General features: G+C 38.0%; 1 protein-coding gene across 5 annotated transcripts in view; it reads right to left on the bottom strand.

The window, feature by feature from the left end:
- The window catches only part of SNX24 (sorting nexin 24), a 212,071-nt gene that overhangs the window by 74,781 nt on the left and 117,347 nt on the right, over positions 1-19,943 (bottom strand). For 3 of the 5 annotated variants that reach the window (XM_016423740.2, XM_001363596.4, XM_016423741.2), the window contains 2 exons: positions 19,304-19,387; positions 3,413-3,517 (listed from right to left, as the gene is read on the bottom strand). In XM_016423740.2, coding sequence (XP_016279226.2) covers positions 3,413-3,517; positions 19,304-19,387 — 189 coding nt within the window. The remainder of the gene's footprint in view (positions 1-3,412; positions 3,518-19,303; positions 19,388-19,943) is intronic. The other 2 variants (XM_056804506.1, XM_056804507.1) reach the window with 1 other exon arrangement.

Genomic DNA, 19,943 nt, shown 5'->3' with positions numbered 1-19,943 from the left:
TAATAAAAAATGTGATGGATGGTAGCCTAGCAGTATGAGATCTTAAACTGTACTATAAAGCAGTGATCATCAAAACAATCTAGTACTGGCTTTGAGATAGAAGGGTGGATCAATGGAATAAACTAAGAGTGAATTACCTCAGCAGTCTAGTGTTCAGCGAAACCCAGAGATTCTAGCTTTGGGGATAAGAATTCACCATCTGACAAAAACTGCTGGAAAAATTGGAAAACTATGGCAGAAATTAGGTTTAGATCAATATCTCACACTCTATACCAAGATAAGTTCAAAATGGGTCTATGACTTAAACATAAAAAGTGACATTAAAAGTAAATTAGTTGAATGTGTATTAGTATACCTTGTGGATCTAAGGGAAGAATGTAAGACCAAACAAGAGACAGAGAACATTACAAGTTGTAAAATGAATAATTTTGAATATATTAAATTAAAAAGGCTTTGTACAAACAAAACCAATACAACCAAAATTAGAGGGGAAGCAACAAACTGGGAAAAAAATTATAACAAATTTCTCTGATAAAGGTCTAATTTCTCCAATATACAAAGAACAAAGTCAAATTTATAAGAAATCAAATCACTCCCCAATTGACATATGATCATAAGAATAAGAATTGACATAAGGGATAAGAATAGGCAGTTTTCAGATGAAAAAATCAAAACTATCAATAATCACATGAAAAAGTATTCTAAATTTCTCCTAATTAGAGAAATGCAAATAAAAACAACTCTGAGGTACCACCTCACACTGAGTAGATTGGCCAATATGACAGTTAAGGGAAAATAATAAATGTTGGAGAAGATGTGCAAAATGTTGGAGGGAATAATAATGCATTGCTAGTAAAGTTGTGAATCAACCCAACCATTCTGAAAGGCAATTTGGAATTAAGCTTTTAAAAAGTACCTGCTCTTTAACTCAGCAATACCACTACTAGGTATATATCCCAAGAAGATTAAAAATAATGGAAAAGGATCTGTTTGTAAAAAGAATATTTATAGCTATGTTTTTTGTGGTGGAAAAAAAATTAGAAAATGTGGGTATATCTCCTGATTGGGGAATGGCTGAACAAATTGTGGTATATGATGGTGATGGAATACTATTGTACTATAAGGAATGGTGAACTGCTTGATTTCTATAAGAATTGGAAAGACCTGTATGAACTGATGTGGAGTAAAATAAGCAGAATCATGAGAATATTATACACAGTTGTGTATAATATTGTGGGATGATCAAATTTTGAGGGACTTATGAGAAATGTAAGGGGTGATTTTAATACCAAGTGCTATCCACATTGAGAGAAAGAACTGTGGAAGTAGAAACTCAGAAGAAAATATATGATTTATCACTTGTTTATAAGGGTATATAATTTGTCATTTTAGTTTTAAAAGGTTATTATAAAAATTAATAATATGGAAATAACATTTAAAAAAAAATATATAGTGTGGATCTGTTCCAAGGTAAAAGAGTGGAAAGGGCTAGGCAATGAGAGTTAAGTGATTTGCTTAGGCTCATGCAGCTAGAAAGTGTCTGAGGCCAGATTTGAACATAGAACTTCTTGTCTCTCTGGGCCTGGATCTCAATCCACTGAGCTACCTAACTACCCCTCTCTGCCTTTCTAGTAGCGAATTCTGGTGGGCAATGGCATGCATGCCCCTAGAGAGGGCTCTAAGTGCCCTCTCTGGCATGTGTGCCATAGGTTTGCCACTGTGGCTCTAGAATATTGCTGCCAAACTCAAATAGAAATAAGGACCACAAAACTGTACAAAGAGATTCTTGTATGTTAAAAAATGACTTTAAAAATCATATATGAGCATTATCTGTATTCTTATGTTTTCCTTTATTTTGTTAAATGTTTCCCAATAATATTTTAATTCTTTTCAAGTCTCTATCATATGTTTGACACCTCTGCTCTATAATGGAGTCTGAGATAGAGTGATAACTATATATTGGTGCCTTTTGTAATATCTTGTTATGATAATGAGTTGATTTTAATGAGCTAAATGGGCAAAATAATGACCTATAAAGTCTATTGTCTTCTCTAAGTCTTCAACTTTAGAGAATTTAGATAAAGAGTTTAGTTCCATCACAGTCTCTCCAATTTTCCCCTAATTAGGAAAAAGTCCTCACTACTAGGGAGAGGCTGGGCTCTCTGCCTAACGTTACATGTTAACTCTCTTGTTACGTCCCAAGCCACACCAAGAGGTATTCAGGAGAATAAGGTTGCCTGCGTGGAGATATTCGGCCTCAGAGAGGAGGTGGCACAGTGACAAATGGCCCTTTGGGGAAAGTACAAACCTTTTTGGTCATTGCAATTGTACTCATTATCCAGCCTGAGGCAGAGAGTTTAGCAACCTAAAAGTGATTAAACAATCTCCCCAACTGGAGACGAGTGGAGCAGGCAGGAGCCAATCTGGAAGGAAGGAGGAGGAGCGAGACCTTTGGGGGGCCGTCCTTTTGGGTTCCTGGCTATTATTGACGTGGGATCGGCCCTCCGTCCCACTCAAGCACGTGCCTGCTGACCAGCGCTCGTGTCCCTCTGGCGCCTTTACTAGCAACCCTAACTAGCGTGCATCTCCAAGGCAGACGGAGGTCGCCGTCCAAGGAGCCAGGCTCTCTTACCAGGGTGGCGCTAGCCCCGGTCTTCTCTCTCATTGCCCAGGCTTGTACTTTCTCCCAGCACCACCTGCAAACCCGGGAGCCCCGAGCTGGGTCACGAAAGCAACCCGGGAGCTGTTACTTTCCCCGATCACTCCCATTTTGGGACGTGTAGACCTTCTCCATGGCGCCCCAGCAGAGTGAGGGACTCCTTTCCCTGGCTCAGTGGCCGCAGAAGCCCCGGGCCATCCACTCCCTCCTAATAACCGCCTGGCTCCGAGAGTACCTAATTCCACCCTCACCGTGGGCGGGCCTTCTTGCGCTTCCTGAGAGTTACTCATTAAAAGCCAGATTGAAAGGGGCGATTCAATGGCTCAGGGAACTGAGCATCCAGCCGGGAGATGGGAAGGGCCAGGTTCAAATCCGACCTTAGACAGTCGCTTCACCCACGGGCCCAGTCCACGCTGCTCTGCTGCCTGAGAACAAACTCACAGTGTTGGCTCTAATAGGGAAGGCGAAGCTTTTTAAGGGATTCCAAACTGAAGACGCATCTAATTCATGATCACCTGAACGTCGTCTTAGCCTTCTCCGAATCAAAAGCAACACCCAAAGCGCATCACAGCCCGTCTCTAAAACGCAAACGAAGCTACTTTTCTGTATGTCTCATTCCTAATTAGTACAGGAGAAGGCCGAGTCAAATTAATTTTTCATGACTTTTTTCCTGTGGGTAACACGACACAGTTAATAATTCGGAATGTACCCTCTAGCTTCCCCAAACTCACAGGCACTGAAAAGATAGCTTACCTGTAAATAGGCTTCCAAACCTTGTCGGCGCTGCTCCAGGACCTTTGGGACCCAGTTTCTAACATGTTTGGAAGGAATTTCTGGAGTTTTTATACATTTCTTGAGCTACGAAGACAAAGAAACATTTTTTAAAATTCCATAGAAAAAAGGATTCAAAATTTAAAGTCAATGTTGAAGAAAAGACGAAAAAAACCTAGAGAAATTCATCAAAACAGAAATGAGATGGGGGGGGGGGGGGCAGTTGGGTGTCCTAGGTTCAAATCTGGCCTCAGACACTTCTTAGCTGTGTGACCCTGAGCAAGTCACTTGACCCCCATGGCCTAGTCCTGACCACTCTTCTACCTTGGAACCAATACACAGTATTGATTCCAAGACAGAAGGTAAGGGTTAAAAAAAAAAAAAGAAATGAGATAGTATAAAAAAATAAATAAGACATCAAGACTGATATGATACAAAGGCTATGTAAAAGTTCTTCCCCAGACTTATATGAACTGAATGCAAAGTGAAGTGAGAAGACATTATCTACATCAACATTACTTACAGTAACAGCATATTGTAACAAAGATCATACTATGTTGATCTGATTAAGCTACTCTGATTAAGACAATGATCCAAGACAATTCCAAAGGACCAATGATGAAAAATGCGCTTTTGAGCTGATTAATGAAGTAAAGACCGAAGCATACTTTAAAAAAATTTTATTTTTCTTGTTTGTGTGTCTACGTGTGTTCGTTTCTGTGTCCTCTTTTGCAACGAGGCCAATGTGGAAGTTGTTTTACATGGCTTCACACGTATAGTTACTATCATGATGCTTGGCTTCTGAAGGAATGGAAGGGTGGAAGAGAATTTGAAACTCAACATTTTTAGAAATAAATGTAAAAAAAACTTACATGCAATTGGGAAATATTTAATAAAATTTAAAAATTTAAAAAATAGTTATTCCCCTAAGTATCCTTCTAAAAATACAGATTTTATTATATAATCTTTTCTTTTCTTTTATTATTTGCTAATTTTTTTAACATTATTTTATTTGGTCATTTCCAAACATTATTCACTGGAAACAAAGATTCCTGTTTATAACCCATTTCCTGTATAATCTTTTAATATTTTCTAACAGTATATTTCAAGCATATGACTATTTCCCCCAAGATATTTAAAACAATCTGAAGTAGCTGAATTAATCTAAAACTGCAAAAGTTTAAACAGTTCCTTAAATGAAGCAATACAAGGAAATTTTAATTATCGTAAATAAATTTTCTTAGAGCTCTACATTATTTTGTATACATTGAAAAAGTAGAACAATGTAATTGCTAGTAATGTAGCCTGCCTGGGAGGGCTACATAATATATACTATACCATTCCATCTAAAGATCATTCACAGAGGAACTAAAAAAAATAATAAAAAACAGGAAAGATCTATATGAATTTCTAAAAATCAGCTGAAAATACTATTCAATGAAAATTGAATGGTCCTTTCATAGGACAGATGAAGAAATTTCTTTTCAGTCTCTTGGCAGCGACTGGACTAAAGGCATAGGACAATACATGTATTTTCAGGTGTGGCAAATGTGTATATTTGTTTTGTGCAATAATATATATTTGTTTCAGGTAAGAAAAGTCGGGAGTTGGAAATGGTGGGTTAGCGGGTCGCAACAGAAAAAAAGGAACATCAATATATCCTCTTTATAAGAATAGGAAAAAAAGTATAGAAAGAGACAAAATGAAACCATTTTGATTATTAAATAATATATTCATATATTACCTTCCAAAAAGAGGAATATAACAAATTTACTTTCTTTTGTTTTTTCTTTATATTAAAAAAAGTATACTTAGTGATTAAGTTCATAATAAGATTTTTTTAGAAAGGAAAAGAATCGGAACTCTTGGCTTTCAAACTACGAGTTTTGGGGTTTCATGGGTAAGTGTAGCTTGAGAAGAAATGGTGAAGGGGGAAAGAGGAACTATTCCAACTATCAAAAACTAAATTAGATCTTCCTGTAGTAAAAAACAAAAAACAAAAAACAACTAATCTTAATGTCCTAACTAAAAACATGAAAAATAGACCTAATATGTCAGAACGTAACTCTTTGTTCCACATCTAAAGAATCAGCATCCAATAACGATTAAGAAAGTTGAGTAGTATGTCTTCACTAAGTTAAAAATATAACTCATCAACAACATTATATTGTAAACTTGCTTTTCAAAACACTTTATAGCAAATTAACAAATGGATTAGGTCTTCACGCTGTGCATCCTTCTTCTGGCTTGATACTGCTTCTGAGAAAATGAGTAGAGAAACACAAGGGCAAACTCAAAATCAGCTTTGGCATACGTGCCTACAGGGGATTGAGAATTTACATTTTGTCTCTGAGCTGACTGAGTTGTTTCTGAAACAAAAGCAAAGCCAACAAAGCTAAATCGTGATGTAAACAGTTATTACAGTCCTGCAAGAGGAATCTGCAATTCTGTAATGACCTTCTTTTTAAAAGTCTTGTTGCAACTCTGATGATATTTAAGAACAAGAAACAGAAGGCAGCAAAATACATCCCCCTCTTACACGTCATGAGTAACCGAGGAAGCCATCATCAAATATCATCAGCCGGCATGACAGCACCCGTAGGTGAGTAATGAACTGCTTTAGACAAACTTGAAATAGTTTTCAGTTTCCAACAGGACTCAGCTGCTTGTAAGGTAAATCTCCATTGCTATTCCACCTGATGATGAACAGTCTAGATTATCCTTTGGTCCTGTTGTACACAACTTTCACGATCCACTAAAATAGCCAGAAAATATACATAATGATTTATATGAATGCTTCCATTTTCTTGCGGTGAACATTGCATTATTTTGATGGACAATATTTATAAAATGCCTATTTACTATAGATTTTGGCTTAAATTTAGTTATAGTAATCATTTTGCAAAATTTGGCTAAAATTATCTTTTTTGGACACTGAAAAATATAAACAGGCTTATGCAGAATCCATGTGAACAATCAAAACCAGGAGATTAAAGAAAATTGAGGACATTTGCTGTTCAATGTTAATGATGACATGATGGAAGAAAACTGAATTTCCCCTAGTGTCACTGTCCGACCTAGTATGGCATTTCTTGGGTTCTTTCATAATTCATTTTTCACTAAGTCAAATGCAAGAAACTCTTTATTTTGTTGTTGATTATACGTTAGGTACTCACAGAAAAATGACTTCAGTCATATTAGGATAAATAACAATAGCCCAAATCAGCAGTGAAAACTTCCTGTAAAGAACCAGGACTGGGAAACAACCACACACACACACACACACACACACACACACACACACACACACACACACACACACACACACACACACACACACGATTACGCCTAGGAGTTTGAATGGAAATCTCCTACGCGTGAATGTCGGGTTTTCCTAGCAGACTCCTTCTTTGTGTGTAGGAACCATGGACCACCGCTTCAAATAGCAGATGTTCTAGTTCACGGTGGACATAAACAGGTGAAATGGAGCATTCGGGGGAAGAGTATTTTTAAGCTTTTAAGGAAAACCAAAGTGAAAATGAACATATTTCTCCCCTCCCGCCCATCTTGTTTCTGGCATACAGTAGAAACTAGTAAGTAGCAAGGGAAGTAATTTCTGATTCCCAACTTTAAAGTCCCCAAAGATACCAATTTAACCAGAATTCTAAAATATCAATGAAATTCTCTGTAATTAATTTCAATGGAGAAGTGTTCCACAACTCCAGGGTTTGTTCAACACTACCAATAGGAATTGTTTCATTCTTCGTCCTTGTATCCTCAGGGTCTCATAGGCATTTAATAAAATGTCAGTAAGCCTTTAATAAAAAATTCTGATGGGTTGATTAATTGATTGAAACAATGAAAGATTCATTATAATGGAAGTATTATTAGGCAAGGTCCCTGGACCTCAAGAAGCTTACAGTGTCTTTGAGTAGATGAGAAAATACTTATAAGACAACTAGAAAACAATTATGTGCCAATACGTACTTATCTACTATTGAATTCAGAGATAGAGAGGTCAATGGGCTAGAGAAGCAAGAAAGGATTAATGGCAGAAATAACCTCTTGGGCTGGGAAAAGCATTAGGCAAAGTACAAAGACAGGGATTAGAATGGCACAGCGGTCAGTGAAGAGACCAGCTGAACCTCAAAACAGCATGTCAGAGTGAGTCCACACTATGCAAGGCATTAAAAGCCAATAGGAGAAGCATGAACTTGATGAGGAAGAAATTCCTGAGCTATTCTACATTTTGAAGTCAGCGAGGAGTACAACTAGAATGAAATAAAAATGGTCTCTTTAAGGCATTAGTTAGCAGAGATGATGAGAGCCTGAACCACAAACTCCAAAGACATTTTAAAGAAGAAACAAAAAAGATTTTGTGACAGATAAAATATAATATGGTAAAGAGAAATGAAGAATAGAGAATTAATTAGGAAAAATGTTTTCTGGGCTCATAAGTCTATAAATAAAAATATCTCCCAAAGAAGTCGATATTTTAAGATCATGATTCTAATATCAAATGAAAAACATTTTATAAGTACATAAAGTAAAACATTACTTTATACCTTTTTGGAGAAAACTCAAACAAATAAAGTAACAAAATTTCTTAATGTGAATACCGAAATAGTGATTACAAAATGGTCGTTACAAAATTCTCTCCATCAAGGTACCAAAGAATATACTTAAGTGTGCTCTCTCTCCAGTGTTAATGACAATTGGCTTAGAAGGCATTTCTGCAAGTTGGAGACTCAAAAAAGAAATTAAAGACTTTCTAGCAAAATGCATAAGAAATCCTGCCTGTTTTTTAAGAGTAGCTGCCTCGTAAGAAAACATCTGTGAAACAAGATGTTAACATGTTCATTCATTTATTCCACAAATACTTATTAGTATTGTTATGGGTAATAAGTAGTGGTGGGTACATTTGAAATAATTGTATCAGGTATAGGGGAGAAAGAAAAAAAAAGTTTGGCCAACACTATCAATAATCTATATATGAGTAATTAAGCGGTTTACAGGGCAGCGAGGTGGCATGGTAGAGGGAGTGTACGGCCTGGAGTCAGTTTGAATCTGGCCCTGGACACCTACTGCGTGACCTTGAGCAAGTCATTTAACCCTCTCTGCTTCAGTTTCCTTACTTGTAAAAAAAGTTGGAAAAGGAAATGACAAGCTATTCCAGTATCTTTGCCAAGAAAACCTCCTGAAAATGGGGTCTTGAGGAGTCGGACACAAGCAAAATGTACCTACGTCATAATAACAAACAACAAATGTCTTGCAGTCTTAGCATCAAATGAATGAATTAGGAGGGAAAGATGTAAAATTTAAAAATAAATTCAAATAAAATAAATATTTACTTTAAGGAAAGAGAATTATGACAAAATATATTTAAAGGCACAAAACAAAAATGTGAAAAATAGAATATATTGGGAAATATAATAGAAAATAACTGGCAACTGATGACTAAATCTTATGAAATTAGTTTTATTAGGTGTGATAGTAATAAATGCTAACACTTCTTCAATTCATCAGATCGTGCACCCTAACAGAATTAGAGATGAAAGCGGCCTCACTGGCCATATGCAATTCTCATCACAATGTAACCAACGGGTGCTGGTCTAGCCTTCCTCTGCAGATCTACAAGCTCCTTCAGCAACGTCTCCACATGCCATGAATTCAAGGCTGCTATTCTGGATGCTTCCCCGTTGATCGGTGCCCCTTTAATTCACAACACTCCGGATGGCTTCTGAAAAAGAACCACCCAGAAGAACGACCCTCCTCTTTCCCTGGAAGCGGTATCTAGTTTACTTTAGTTTTTAGCAGGGAATCACATTTAGCTTCCGCCCCACGAAGCTCCCCAAGTACTTTTAAACCTTCACTTAACTCTGGCTTCTGCTTCCCCTGTATTCTACCTGTTAGGCTGATTTGATACATCCAGGGGCACATTTATCCCCATCGAATTTTATCTTATTAAGTTCCGACAATCAATGCTCTAGCTTGTCAAGATCCATTTGGATCACAACTCTGTCACCTAGTGTGCTCGTTTTCCCTCACAGTGCGGTTAAATCTGCAAATATGATGAGCTTACCGTCTACGGCTTTACACCAAGTCACCGATGAAAATGTTAAACAGCAGAGTTAAGCATCGGTCCTTAGGGGGCCTCTCCTGAGGACCTCCTGCCAGACTGACACAGAGCTATTACAAACTATCCTGTGAGTCTGACCATCCAACCCGCTCTGAATCCATCCACTTGTACTGTCAACCGGTCTTCATCATTCCATCCTTTCCACCAGAACACTATGAGAAGCTTTATAAAAAAACGTTGCTAAATCTAGGTAAATTATACCTACATCATTTCCTTATCTACCAGTTTAGTGTCTGTCACACACACAAAAGAATTCCGTTTAGTCTGGCATGACTATATTTAAAATAGAATTTTATTGATAACTTTTATTTTCACATCATCTTCATTTCTTTCCCAAGAAGCCATTTGGTACAATAAAAAATATTAAGAAAAAACTAATTTGGCAAAAGAAAAAAAAAGATTTAAAGTATATTCATTTTCCACACTTAAGGAAATGTCTAACTTCTGCAAAGAAGTGCAAATAGAGGAATGGAAGAAGTACTCTTATATCTCTTTTTTTAGGATTAACTTTCTTCTTTGTAATTTTGAAAAATGCATTTTTTATTGGTTTACCCCTGGTCCCTGCATTGGCACTGCGGCAATCCTGGATCCCTGCCTTGTAGTGGCAGAGGGGCGTGCACAACTCTATGAAACTATGAGTTATGTTATGCAGGGTTACACAAGACAGGCAAGGCGTAGAGGAGAGTTAGCCATTGGAGAGGGAAATGAGAACTACTCGTATCTTTGCTCAGAAAAGCATATGGATGGCATGAAAATGTTAAAAGGAAGGACATCAGAGGAGGAGCCTCTCGTGTTACAAGGTGTCCAGATGGCCAAAAAGCCAGGCCATGGAGCACAAAGATGAATAGGACTGAATAACTGAACACCAACAACAATGATTATGACAATAGCCACCACGTATACTGTTTGCTCGGTTCTAGTCACAATAGTTTGTATTACTTCATTTAAATCTTTCTGTGCCCTTTTGTAATCACTACTTTTTGTGATTTCTTACCGAACAGCAATATTGCATTCAAGTGTTACCATTTCTTAAGCCATTCCCCAATCAATGGACATCTAATTTGTTTTTCCATTTAAAAAAAGTGATGCTATAAATATTTCACTACACATAGAGCTTTTCTTTAAGTCAATGAACTACTTGGGAAATATATATCTAGTTGTGTAATCTTTGGGTCAACGTATATAATTCTAGAGACTTTATTTAATTGCTTTCCAAAATGGTTCTATTAATTCAGTTTTAGCAACAATATATTAGTGTGCTTATATTCCCATAATCCCTCTAACATTGACTCTTCCCATTCTTTGTCATCTGTGCCAATTTGATGAGTGTGAGGTAAAATCTCAGCGTTGATTTATGGCATGCTTTCATGTGGCTATTTCAATCTAAAATTCCTTTTTGAAGAACTGCTCACTGATATCTTTTGACCCCTTATTTACTGACAAATGCCCTTCGTCTTATAAATATTATATTAGTTCTGTAGTAAGGGATTTTAACAGGGTAAACTGACAGCAAGAGATGCTGCAAACCAGCATTCCACACAGAACTCTGAGGAGCACAGAGGCAGTTTCTGAGAGCAGTTGGGGGACTCCTCTGGAAGAGAGAGTGGCTATTTCTCCCTAGCAGTCAGGAGAGCCAAGAGGGGTTCTGTGTGGTATTTCTGGGGTGGACCCAGAGAGCCGGTGATTCCCTCTTCTTTGGCTTTCTTGATATTCTGCCTGTCCTTGCTGCTGTTGGTGCTGGTGCTGCTGTCAAGTGGATTTCAACAGAGCTGTTACTGGGACCACTGCTTGACTCAAAGAGGACTCCTGGTTGTGAGATTCTTTGGTCTTTGGCCTTGTTCCTACAAAACCCCTTAGCCTTAATTACTACTGTAAGAATTGAGTTTAGAAGAATTAGAGAAGGTAATAGGGTTTTATCTCTGTTTGGGTTAAGAGTTAAGTTATTCCCTAATTCCCTTTTTCCCTTTACCCTTTAGCTAAATAGACCTGTCATTTTATATATAGTTAGTTAGTTAGTTAGTTAGTTATGAACCCTTCTTTTAACCTGCCTATTACAGTTGTCTTTATAAATTATATACAAAATTGTCATCAGAGAAATGCTCTACAAAGATTTTCCTTCTGTTTACTTTCCTTATCCTAGAGATATTAATATGTTTGTGCAAAATTATTATTTCTAATAATCAAAATCTTTTAATAATCAATATCTTTTTATTGCTTTTATCTTTTGTTTGTTTACGAATCCATCTGCTACTCACAGTTACTAGTTTTTTCATAGAACGATCTTTAATATTCAAGTCATATATCTCTCTTGAATTTAATGTGGAAAATGTTCTAAGATATTGACCTAAGCCTAACTTTTGCAAAAAGCTTCATAGTTTTACCAGCCTTTCTTATGAAGTGAGTTCTTTCTTCAGTAAATTGTGTTTTGGGGTTTATCAAATACTGGTAATTGAATTCTGGTATTGAATTCCATTATTTCTGATTTTCTCATTGTGGCTGTTTAAATTTTTTTTTTTAATTTTTCCAGTTACATGATTCTTATCGTCTCCCTCCACTTTTCCCTCCCCTTCCAGGAGTAGACAAGCAATTCTACTGGGTTATACACACACACACACAATCATGCAAAATCTATTTCCATATTCCATTTTCATAATAATCTTTTAAAACCCAAACCCCCAATCATATACCCATATAAGCAAGTGATAAAATAGGTTTTCTTCTGGATTTCTACTCCCACAGTTCTTTTTCTAAATGTGGATGATATTGTTTCTCATAAGTCCCTTAGAATTGTCCTGGATCGTTGCATTGCTTTTAGTAGCAAAATCATTTACATTTGGTCATCCCACAATGTTTCAGTTACTGTGTGTCATGTTCATGTGGGTCTGCTTATTTCACTCCTCATCAGTTCATGTAGGTCTTTCCAGTTCTTCTAGAAATCAAGCAGTTCATCATTCCTTATAGCACAATAGGATTACCATACCATCATATACCACAATTTGTCGAGCCATTCCCCAACCAAGGGACAGCACACCCACATTTTCTAAATTTTTTGCCACCACAAAAAGAGTAGCTATAAATATTTTTGTACAAACAGATCCTTTCCCATTATTTTTAATCTTCTTGGGATATAAACCCAGTAGTGGTATTGCTAGGTCAAAGGAAATGCACTATTTTAAAGCCCTTTAAGCATAATTTGAAATTGCCTTCCAGAATGGTTGGGTCAATTCACAACTCAACTAGCAACACATGAATATCTCAGTTTTGCCAGATCCCCTCCAACAATTATTATTTTCCTGTACTGTCAACGTTGGCCAATCTGCTAGGTGTGAGGTGGTACCTCAGAGTTGTTTTGATTTGCATTTCTCTAATTTGGAGGGATTTAGAACACTTTTTCAGATGATTATTGATAGTTCTGATTTCTTCATTTGAAAAATGCCTATTCATATCCCTGGACCATGTGTCAATTGGGGGGTGATTTAATTATCAGAGAAATTTGTTACAAAATAACTTTCCCCAGTTTTGTGCTTCCCTTTGAATTTTGGTTGCATTGGTTTTGTTTGTACAAAATCTTTTTAATTTAATATAATCTAAATGATTCATTTTATATCTTATAATGTCCTCGCTTGCTTTGTTTTAAAAATTCTTCCCTTCCCCATGGATCTAATAAGTATACTATTATACATTCACCTAATTTACTTCTATCACTCTTTATGTTTAAATCCTATACCCATTTTGAACTTATTAGTATTGGGTATGAGAATTCCAGATAAATTTTGTTATTATTTTTCAATTCTATAAAAGCTTTTTGGTCATTTTGATAGGTATCACTCTAAATAAGTATATTAATTTAGGTAGGATTAAAATTATTATATTAGCTCATCCTACTTATGAACAATGACTATTTTTCCAATTGTTTAGATCTGGCTTTATTTGTGTGGAAAGTGTTTTGAAATTGTGTAGATATAATTTGTCTTGGCAGATAGATTCCCAAATATTTTATATTGTCTAGAGTGATTTTAAATGAAGTTTCTCTTTCTAACTCGCTGCTGATTTTTGTTGGAAATAACAATGTGGCTGTTTTTGATGAAGCCATACTGTCTCTTTGAAAACACTACTTCCCTTTCTGGATATTCACCCACTCTCTCCTTACTGAGACGTTTTAGAATTTTCTCAGAAATTAAAGTCAAGCTCATTGGCTTCTAATTTGCAGACTTTTTTCTCTTTCCTTTTTTGAAAATGGGGATATTTTCCCATGTTAAATCTTTTGACATACTTGTTTTCCCAATCTTTCAAAGGCTATTGACAGTGTCTCTGTAAACACATCTCAATCTTTTTAGTGCCCAGGCATGTGCTGCATTGGGGGAGGGGGAGAGAGAGAGAGTAAATGATATCAAAGACAATTAGGTGCTCTCTTACTATCTCCTTATGTATTTTGAGTATCGACTCCATGGGATCTAGTTTCTCTCTCATTTCCAGTACTAACAACTGTACCGGCTCTCTGTTGTTAATGATCATCATCTCATTTGGAATGCCCTATTAGGTCGAATCCTTCCTTACGCCTCCTTTCTTTCCACAGGTAGCTTTCAAAAATCTTTGTGATGTCTTTATGTTTCCTTAACATACACACATAGAGGCACCCAGTTTAATACAGAAACACATTTTATTTTGTAGGGAAATAGGAGGGAAAGGAGAGAAATGGGCCTGGTGAATGAGGAGGAGAATAAATTACAGAGAGATTAGTCTTAAAAAAAAACTCTTAAGAATGCCCCAAAGCATTTATGAGGTGCCAAAGAACGAGATCTAAGGGGGATAAGGAATACAATGAGGTACATAAATGTGACTGAATATGATTTTACTACAAGAAATGATGAAAGTTTCGGAAAAACCTAGGACGACTCTTATGAACTGACGCAGAGAGAAGGGAACAGAACCAAGAGAACAATTTGTACAATGCCAGTTAGACGGAAAAGAGAAGTAATTCTGGAAGAATTCGGGACTTTGATCACCAGAACCTCCCTTCTCTCTGGGCTAACTTCGTCCCACCAAAGCCCCTTGACAGTCCCCCTTAAAAGCACTCAGAAAACGCCACAGAGTTTTCTGAAAGCCCAAAGTGTATCCGCGTTACGGTTGCTGAGGGACAGGTAATTCCCTCGAGGCAGAGAAGGGCTCTTCGGACTGCACTCGCCAGTGCAGAAACGCCCAGCTGAGGGTTGTCTTAGCCGATGAGTTTCCAGCAAAGTGAAGCGTGTCCTGCAGTCCGCGCAGCGAAGCAGAGGCAGAGCCGTCCTTCCCTTCTGCTTCTCTCTCAGCTTCTGATAGTCGGCGCCTCCTGCATACTGTCTTACCGGGGCAGAACGAAAGCCGTCTCGGGTCTGCCCACAGTCAAGGGTCGCCCCGAGCTTTTACGAAGCACCGACTTACGAGCCGAGTGCGAGGGGCACCCAGAAAGGCTAAAGCACGCCCCGCTCCCGAGAGGCTCCGTGTCTGATTGGGACGACAACACGAACACACCAGGGATGGGCGCGGACTCCGTCTGGAAGGCTTTAAGGAGAGGCTGCACATAGCCACGGGGCGGCGAGGAAGGGGAGCTCTAGACGGGGGACGGCCAGTGAAGATGTTCGGCTGGGCAGACGGAGCGCCCCGTGGGAGGAAGGAAAGGGGACGGGTGTCCCCGGGCGGGAGGCAGCTGGCTAGGCAAAGGCCTGAAGATGGGGATGAGGGAGGGCCGGGTTCTGGGGGCCTCTGAAAGCCCCCCGAGCTTTCTGCGTGGCCCTGGAGGCCACAGAAGTGGCGCTGGGAGCGACGTGTGCCTTAGCAACATTAAATGGAGGCCGGGAGACCCACCACAGTCCGTTGCGAGGCCCAGGTCTAAAGGCACAGGAGCCGCTTCCGGGGGGCGCAGGGTCCGAGAAGGTAAATGGAGATCCAAATAAATCAGGTAAGTACGATTTGGCACGTGGTTGGGTAGTCGAGGCAGCTGAGAAGGGCGCTTGGGCTCTAAGGCTCGGTGCTGGGAGGCTGCCGGCACCCCAACAGCAACAGAGAATTAGACGGGGGAGGACTGGGAGAAAAGGCAGAGTCCCCTTGTAGAGCGTGTTGGGCTGAAGAAGTCTGCCATGGAGGTGCCAAAGTCTAATAGGCACTCCTATAAAGACGTCACGTACGACTGGAGGGCGACAGGGCTAGGACTATGCACGGGCCGAAAAGAGACTGCTGCGCAGAGATGACCGCTAAAGGCGCGGGGGCTAAAGAGACGACCAAGGGAGGCAGTGCGGAGGCTCCCGCAGTGTTACGGCATGAACTTAAAGAAGATCCGTCAAAGGAACAGAGGAGCGCTCCCACGGGCAGGAGAACCGTAAGCGGGCGAGCAAGAACTTAGATGGGGAAAGATGTCAGTGAGAAGAGAGGGACGGAGGGGTAAAGGCTTCAGAGCGCTCGAGAAGGGTGAGGAATGAAGAACCTCCACGAGGATAATAAGGAAGAGATCTCTGGAGATGATGCTATTTTTGAGTTATTTCAGCCATGTCCAATTCTTCATAACTTCATTTGGGTTTTCTTGGCAAAGCAATTGGAATGGTTTTCCACTTCCTTCTACATCGAACTTTACACATAAGGAAACTTGAGCAAACAGGGTCAAGTGACTTGCCCAGAGTCACACAGCTAGTCTGTCTGAGGACAGATAGGAACTCAGAAATGTGAGTCTTCCTGACTCTAGGTCCAGCACTCTCACTCACTATGCCACCAGAAGCCAACTATAATGAGTTAAGAAGAGGAGAGGAGAGAAAATAGACATCTATTATAGATGGCCTTCTCAAAATGAAAACGATAAAAAAAAAAGGTATCTAGCAGTAATGAACGAATCAAATGAGTTTTGGAGGGTTTTTTTGAGAACAAAGGAGACAGGAGCATGTTTGTAGGTAATAAGGAAAATGGGCCCCAAATGGGGAAAGACACAAGAAGTGTATAGAGATGTTAAAGGAGGCCATATACCAAAGAAGATGGGATAAAAAGGGTTTTGTCCTGGCAAGGAGAAGGCTGAGCTCTTCCTGGGAACAGGGATAGAGGACATAATGGCAGAAGCTATTTACATGATATGAGATGAGATGGGGCTTTCAGATAATGGCCTCAATTTTTTAGTAAAATATAAATATGAGAGAGGGAGAGGGAGGCCCATGAATGGGAGGTTTGAAAAAATTGGGAAAGTTTTAGAAAAGCTGCCACTGTGAGTAGGATTGTGGCTTAATTAAGGAGGTGTGAAAGGATGCCTTGTCACACTGAATATCTAGTTATGATTACGTAGTACAAATTTGTTCCTGATGCAGAGATAGGAAGTCTTCTTGAATCAAGATAATACCCTAACCAGTAAACTCTCCCGACTTTCCCCGACTTTGCTCTGAAGGCATCAAAGTTCAGATTGTATGATGATCTGACAGAGGGTCCTAATGTTCTTTAAAGAATTTACCTGCAATTTCAACATCAGGAATCAATATTGCCAAGTAAGTTGCTATTATTTTCATGGTACCTTTTTCCAAATATCCTATGATGTAAAGTGTCTTATTGCCTTTCTCTGTTCCATAAAATGACTAAATCAACTCTCTTCTTTGCTTTTCTAAGAAGTTCCTATGAGTCATCCTGTCATGTAGCTTCAGTTTCCTTCTTTTAGTTTAATTTATAAGAAAGTTGTCAAGCTGGATAAAAATAGCATTTTTAGTTACATTAGTCAATGAACCTCACACTTAAGAGTACCAAGAGTCAAAGTGAAATTCATTGATAGACTAAAAACTATGTAATTCATAGTATCCTTTGCCAATTCGCCCATTAATACGGCAGAAGCAAAATATGGCTGCAAAGACCTGAGTGCTACATAGTATTTTCTTTGCTTTTTTGGTTGTGATGGCCAAAAGAAATTGATTGCCAAAATGCATCCCTTAATAATTAGCTAAGGTGGTCTTCAAAAAATACTCAATCTATTGCCCAGGAAATAGTCAAAATCTATATTACGTGGCAGAAACTGCGCCATAATTTGTGAACTGAGAGAGAGAAACAGATCAATCAAGATCCAAAAGAATCTAAACAGACTAGATTTGGGACTCAACTTACAATTTCTAATTTTTTATTTTATTTTATTTTATTTTTACAATGCTTTTCAGTACAACTGGTTTCAGATTAAGAACTTCTGGGATAGAATATGAGGATGAATTTAATAAGATGAATTTCAAGAAAGATGAAGTCTTAGAGTTGGATTTTAAAAAAACGCATTTCACCAGTATAAGATGGGAGACCCATAGTTAAACAGCACTTCTTCTATAAAAGATAAGGAACTTTTAGTAGACTACAAGTTCAGTAAGAGTCCACAATGTAGTGAGGTAGCCAAAAAAGGTGAGGAATATGGGGCTTCATTAAGAGAGATACAGCTTTTAGGAATCCCCTGTAAGCCCGTTGGTGAAGACGAGGCATGTGTACAGAGCTGACACTGGCGAGCCCCTCTTCCCGGTGCCCAAGGTCATATTTTGCATGCTCCACCCTTCTGTCCAGCAGCCCAAAGCAAATCAAGTCCTCCTTCAGCTGGTAATGCAGGGGCTCAAAGGCAGCTTGAATTTGCCCTCTGGGCACTCAAAATCAGAAAAGGTTTGCCAACACTATCCTGGAACACTCTTCCTCATCAGACATCATCTGTAGCATCTGGTCAGTTCTGAGTATCAGAGCCATATATTAATGACCCACTTAATAAAGACTTATTCCTTCCCTTTCTTCTCCAAAGGACAACCAAGATGAGGAAGGGTCTTTCTTGAGTTCATTTCATATGAGGAGCCTATAAAGGGCCAGGGATATTTAAGATGAAGAGAAGACTCAAGTGGAACATGATAATGATCTTCAATGATTTGAAGCACTATTATTTTATTTGTCCCAGAGGGCAGAGCCACAAGCAATGGGTGAAAGTTGCAAAGAGGGCAATGCAAACGATGTTGGGAAAAACAACTGAAAATAAGATCGGTTCCACAATGGACGGGCTATCTAGAGAAGTATATTGCCCCCTACTCAAAAATTTTCAAGTACAGATTGAAAAAGACTACTTGGTAGTGATGCTATACTACAGTTTTCTTTTGTGCATGGATTGAACTAGATGATCACTGAAGTCTCAAGCAACTTTCAAATTTTATGATTCTGTTAAACTTCCATGGGAATTATAATCCAAATTTCTTTAAGAAAAAAAAAAAACAAATGGGTTAACAAAATATAAACTTTTCAAGTTGGAGGAAAAAATAGTTAATAACACAACGGGATGAAAGAGTTACCATAATACTTTTACAGGCAGCAAGGAGGCTAAGATTTTCCTTTTTATGTTTCAAAAAACATTTACATTTGCAAACATGCACAATCTCTCTTTTTTACAAATTTAAAGTAAACATTAGGTTATAAAAACACAAATAATGGAAAGAAATCAATGCTCGAAAAACTTATTTACATGAAAGGATAATTTTTTTCTATTCAAAGAGCATAAAGTATTTATCATGAGCTAATACTCTAATACTTAGAAATATTTATGATTCAAAATACTACACTAATATGCTAAATAAGAAAACATGCATTACTTTAAAAGCTTGATGAAGAACACTTTTCAAAAATGTAAAACATATTTCCAGATGAAACAAATAATATTGCTCTATGAAATGTAATTAATATGGAAGAGACTCTTGAGTTATATTGTCTAAAACACACGCAATAAGACTTACCTTTTTGTGCAGAGCATGAAATTCGCTGTACCTTTTTTCTACAAAATGCTTCCGTCCACTCATTAGCACTTCTATCTTAAAAACCTAAGGAAAAAAAAATTAAAGATATTACTTTCACTAATTCAATACATAGAGTTGCCCCATCTTTGGCAATATGATATATTTCATCTTTTAGATTACAATAGCTGATCCCTCAAAACCCAGAACACTCCGGAGACACTGGAGTATCAGCCATGATTAATGAGTACCATGACTAAATCTCTACTAGCAAATATTTTTATCCAACACGTATAAAAGCAATATAAGTTTACCTATAATGAAAAAGCACCTCTATTTTGTCAATTGCTAAAACTTTCTTAAAAGTAGTATTTTAATTAAGTATCACTGAAATAAAAATGATAGGATGTTGTTTGGTAAACAATCTCACATATAAGTGAGGTCTAATGTGCATATCAATGTCAAAGTACTATAGATTCTGTAAAACAATAACAGAAATAATAGTAAATTTTAGGTTAATTTCTTCCTAACCTGCATATTCATACAGTCTCAGCTGGACTTATTCTCCTGTTTTCAACAGAAAAAAAAAATTGTAGTTAAGGTTCATTTTCCCTGCATGATACGAATGACAGCTTGTGCTTCT

Source organism: Monodelphis domestica, chromosome 7, assembly GCF_027887165.1.
Source record: "Monodelphis domestica isolate mMonDom1 chromosome 7, mMonDom1.pri, whole genome shotgun sequence".
Lineage (NCBI taxonomy): Eukaryota > Metazoa > Chordata > Mammalia > Didelphimorphia > Didelphidae > Monodelphis > Monodelphis domestica.
Note: the sequence above shows the minus strand (reverse complement) of the source record. Positions and strands in the feature narration are given on the sequence as shown.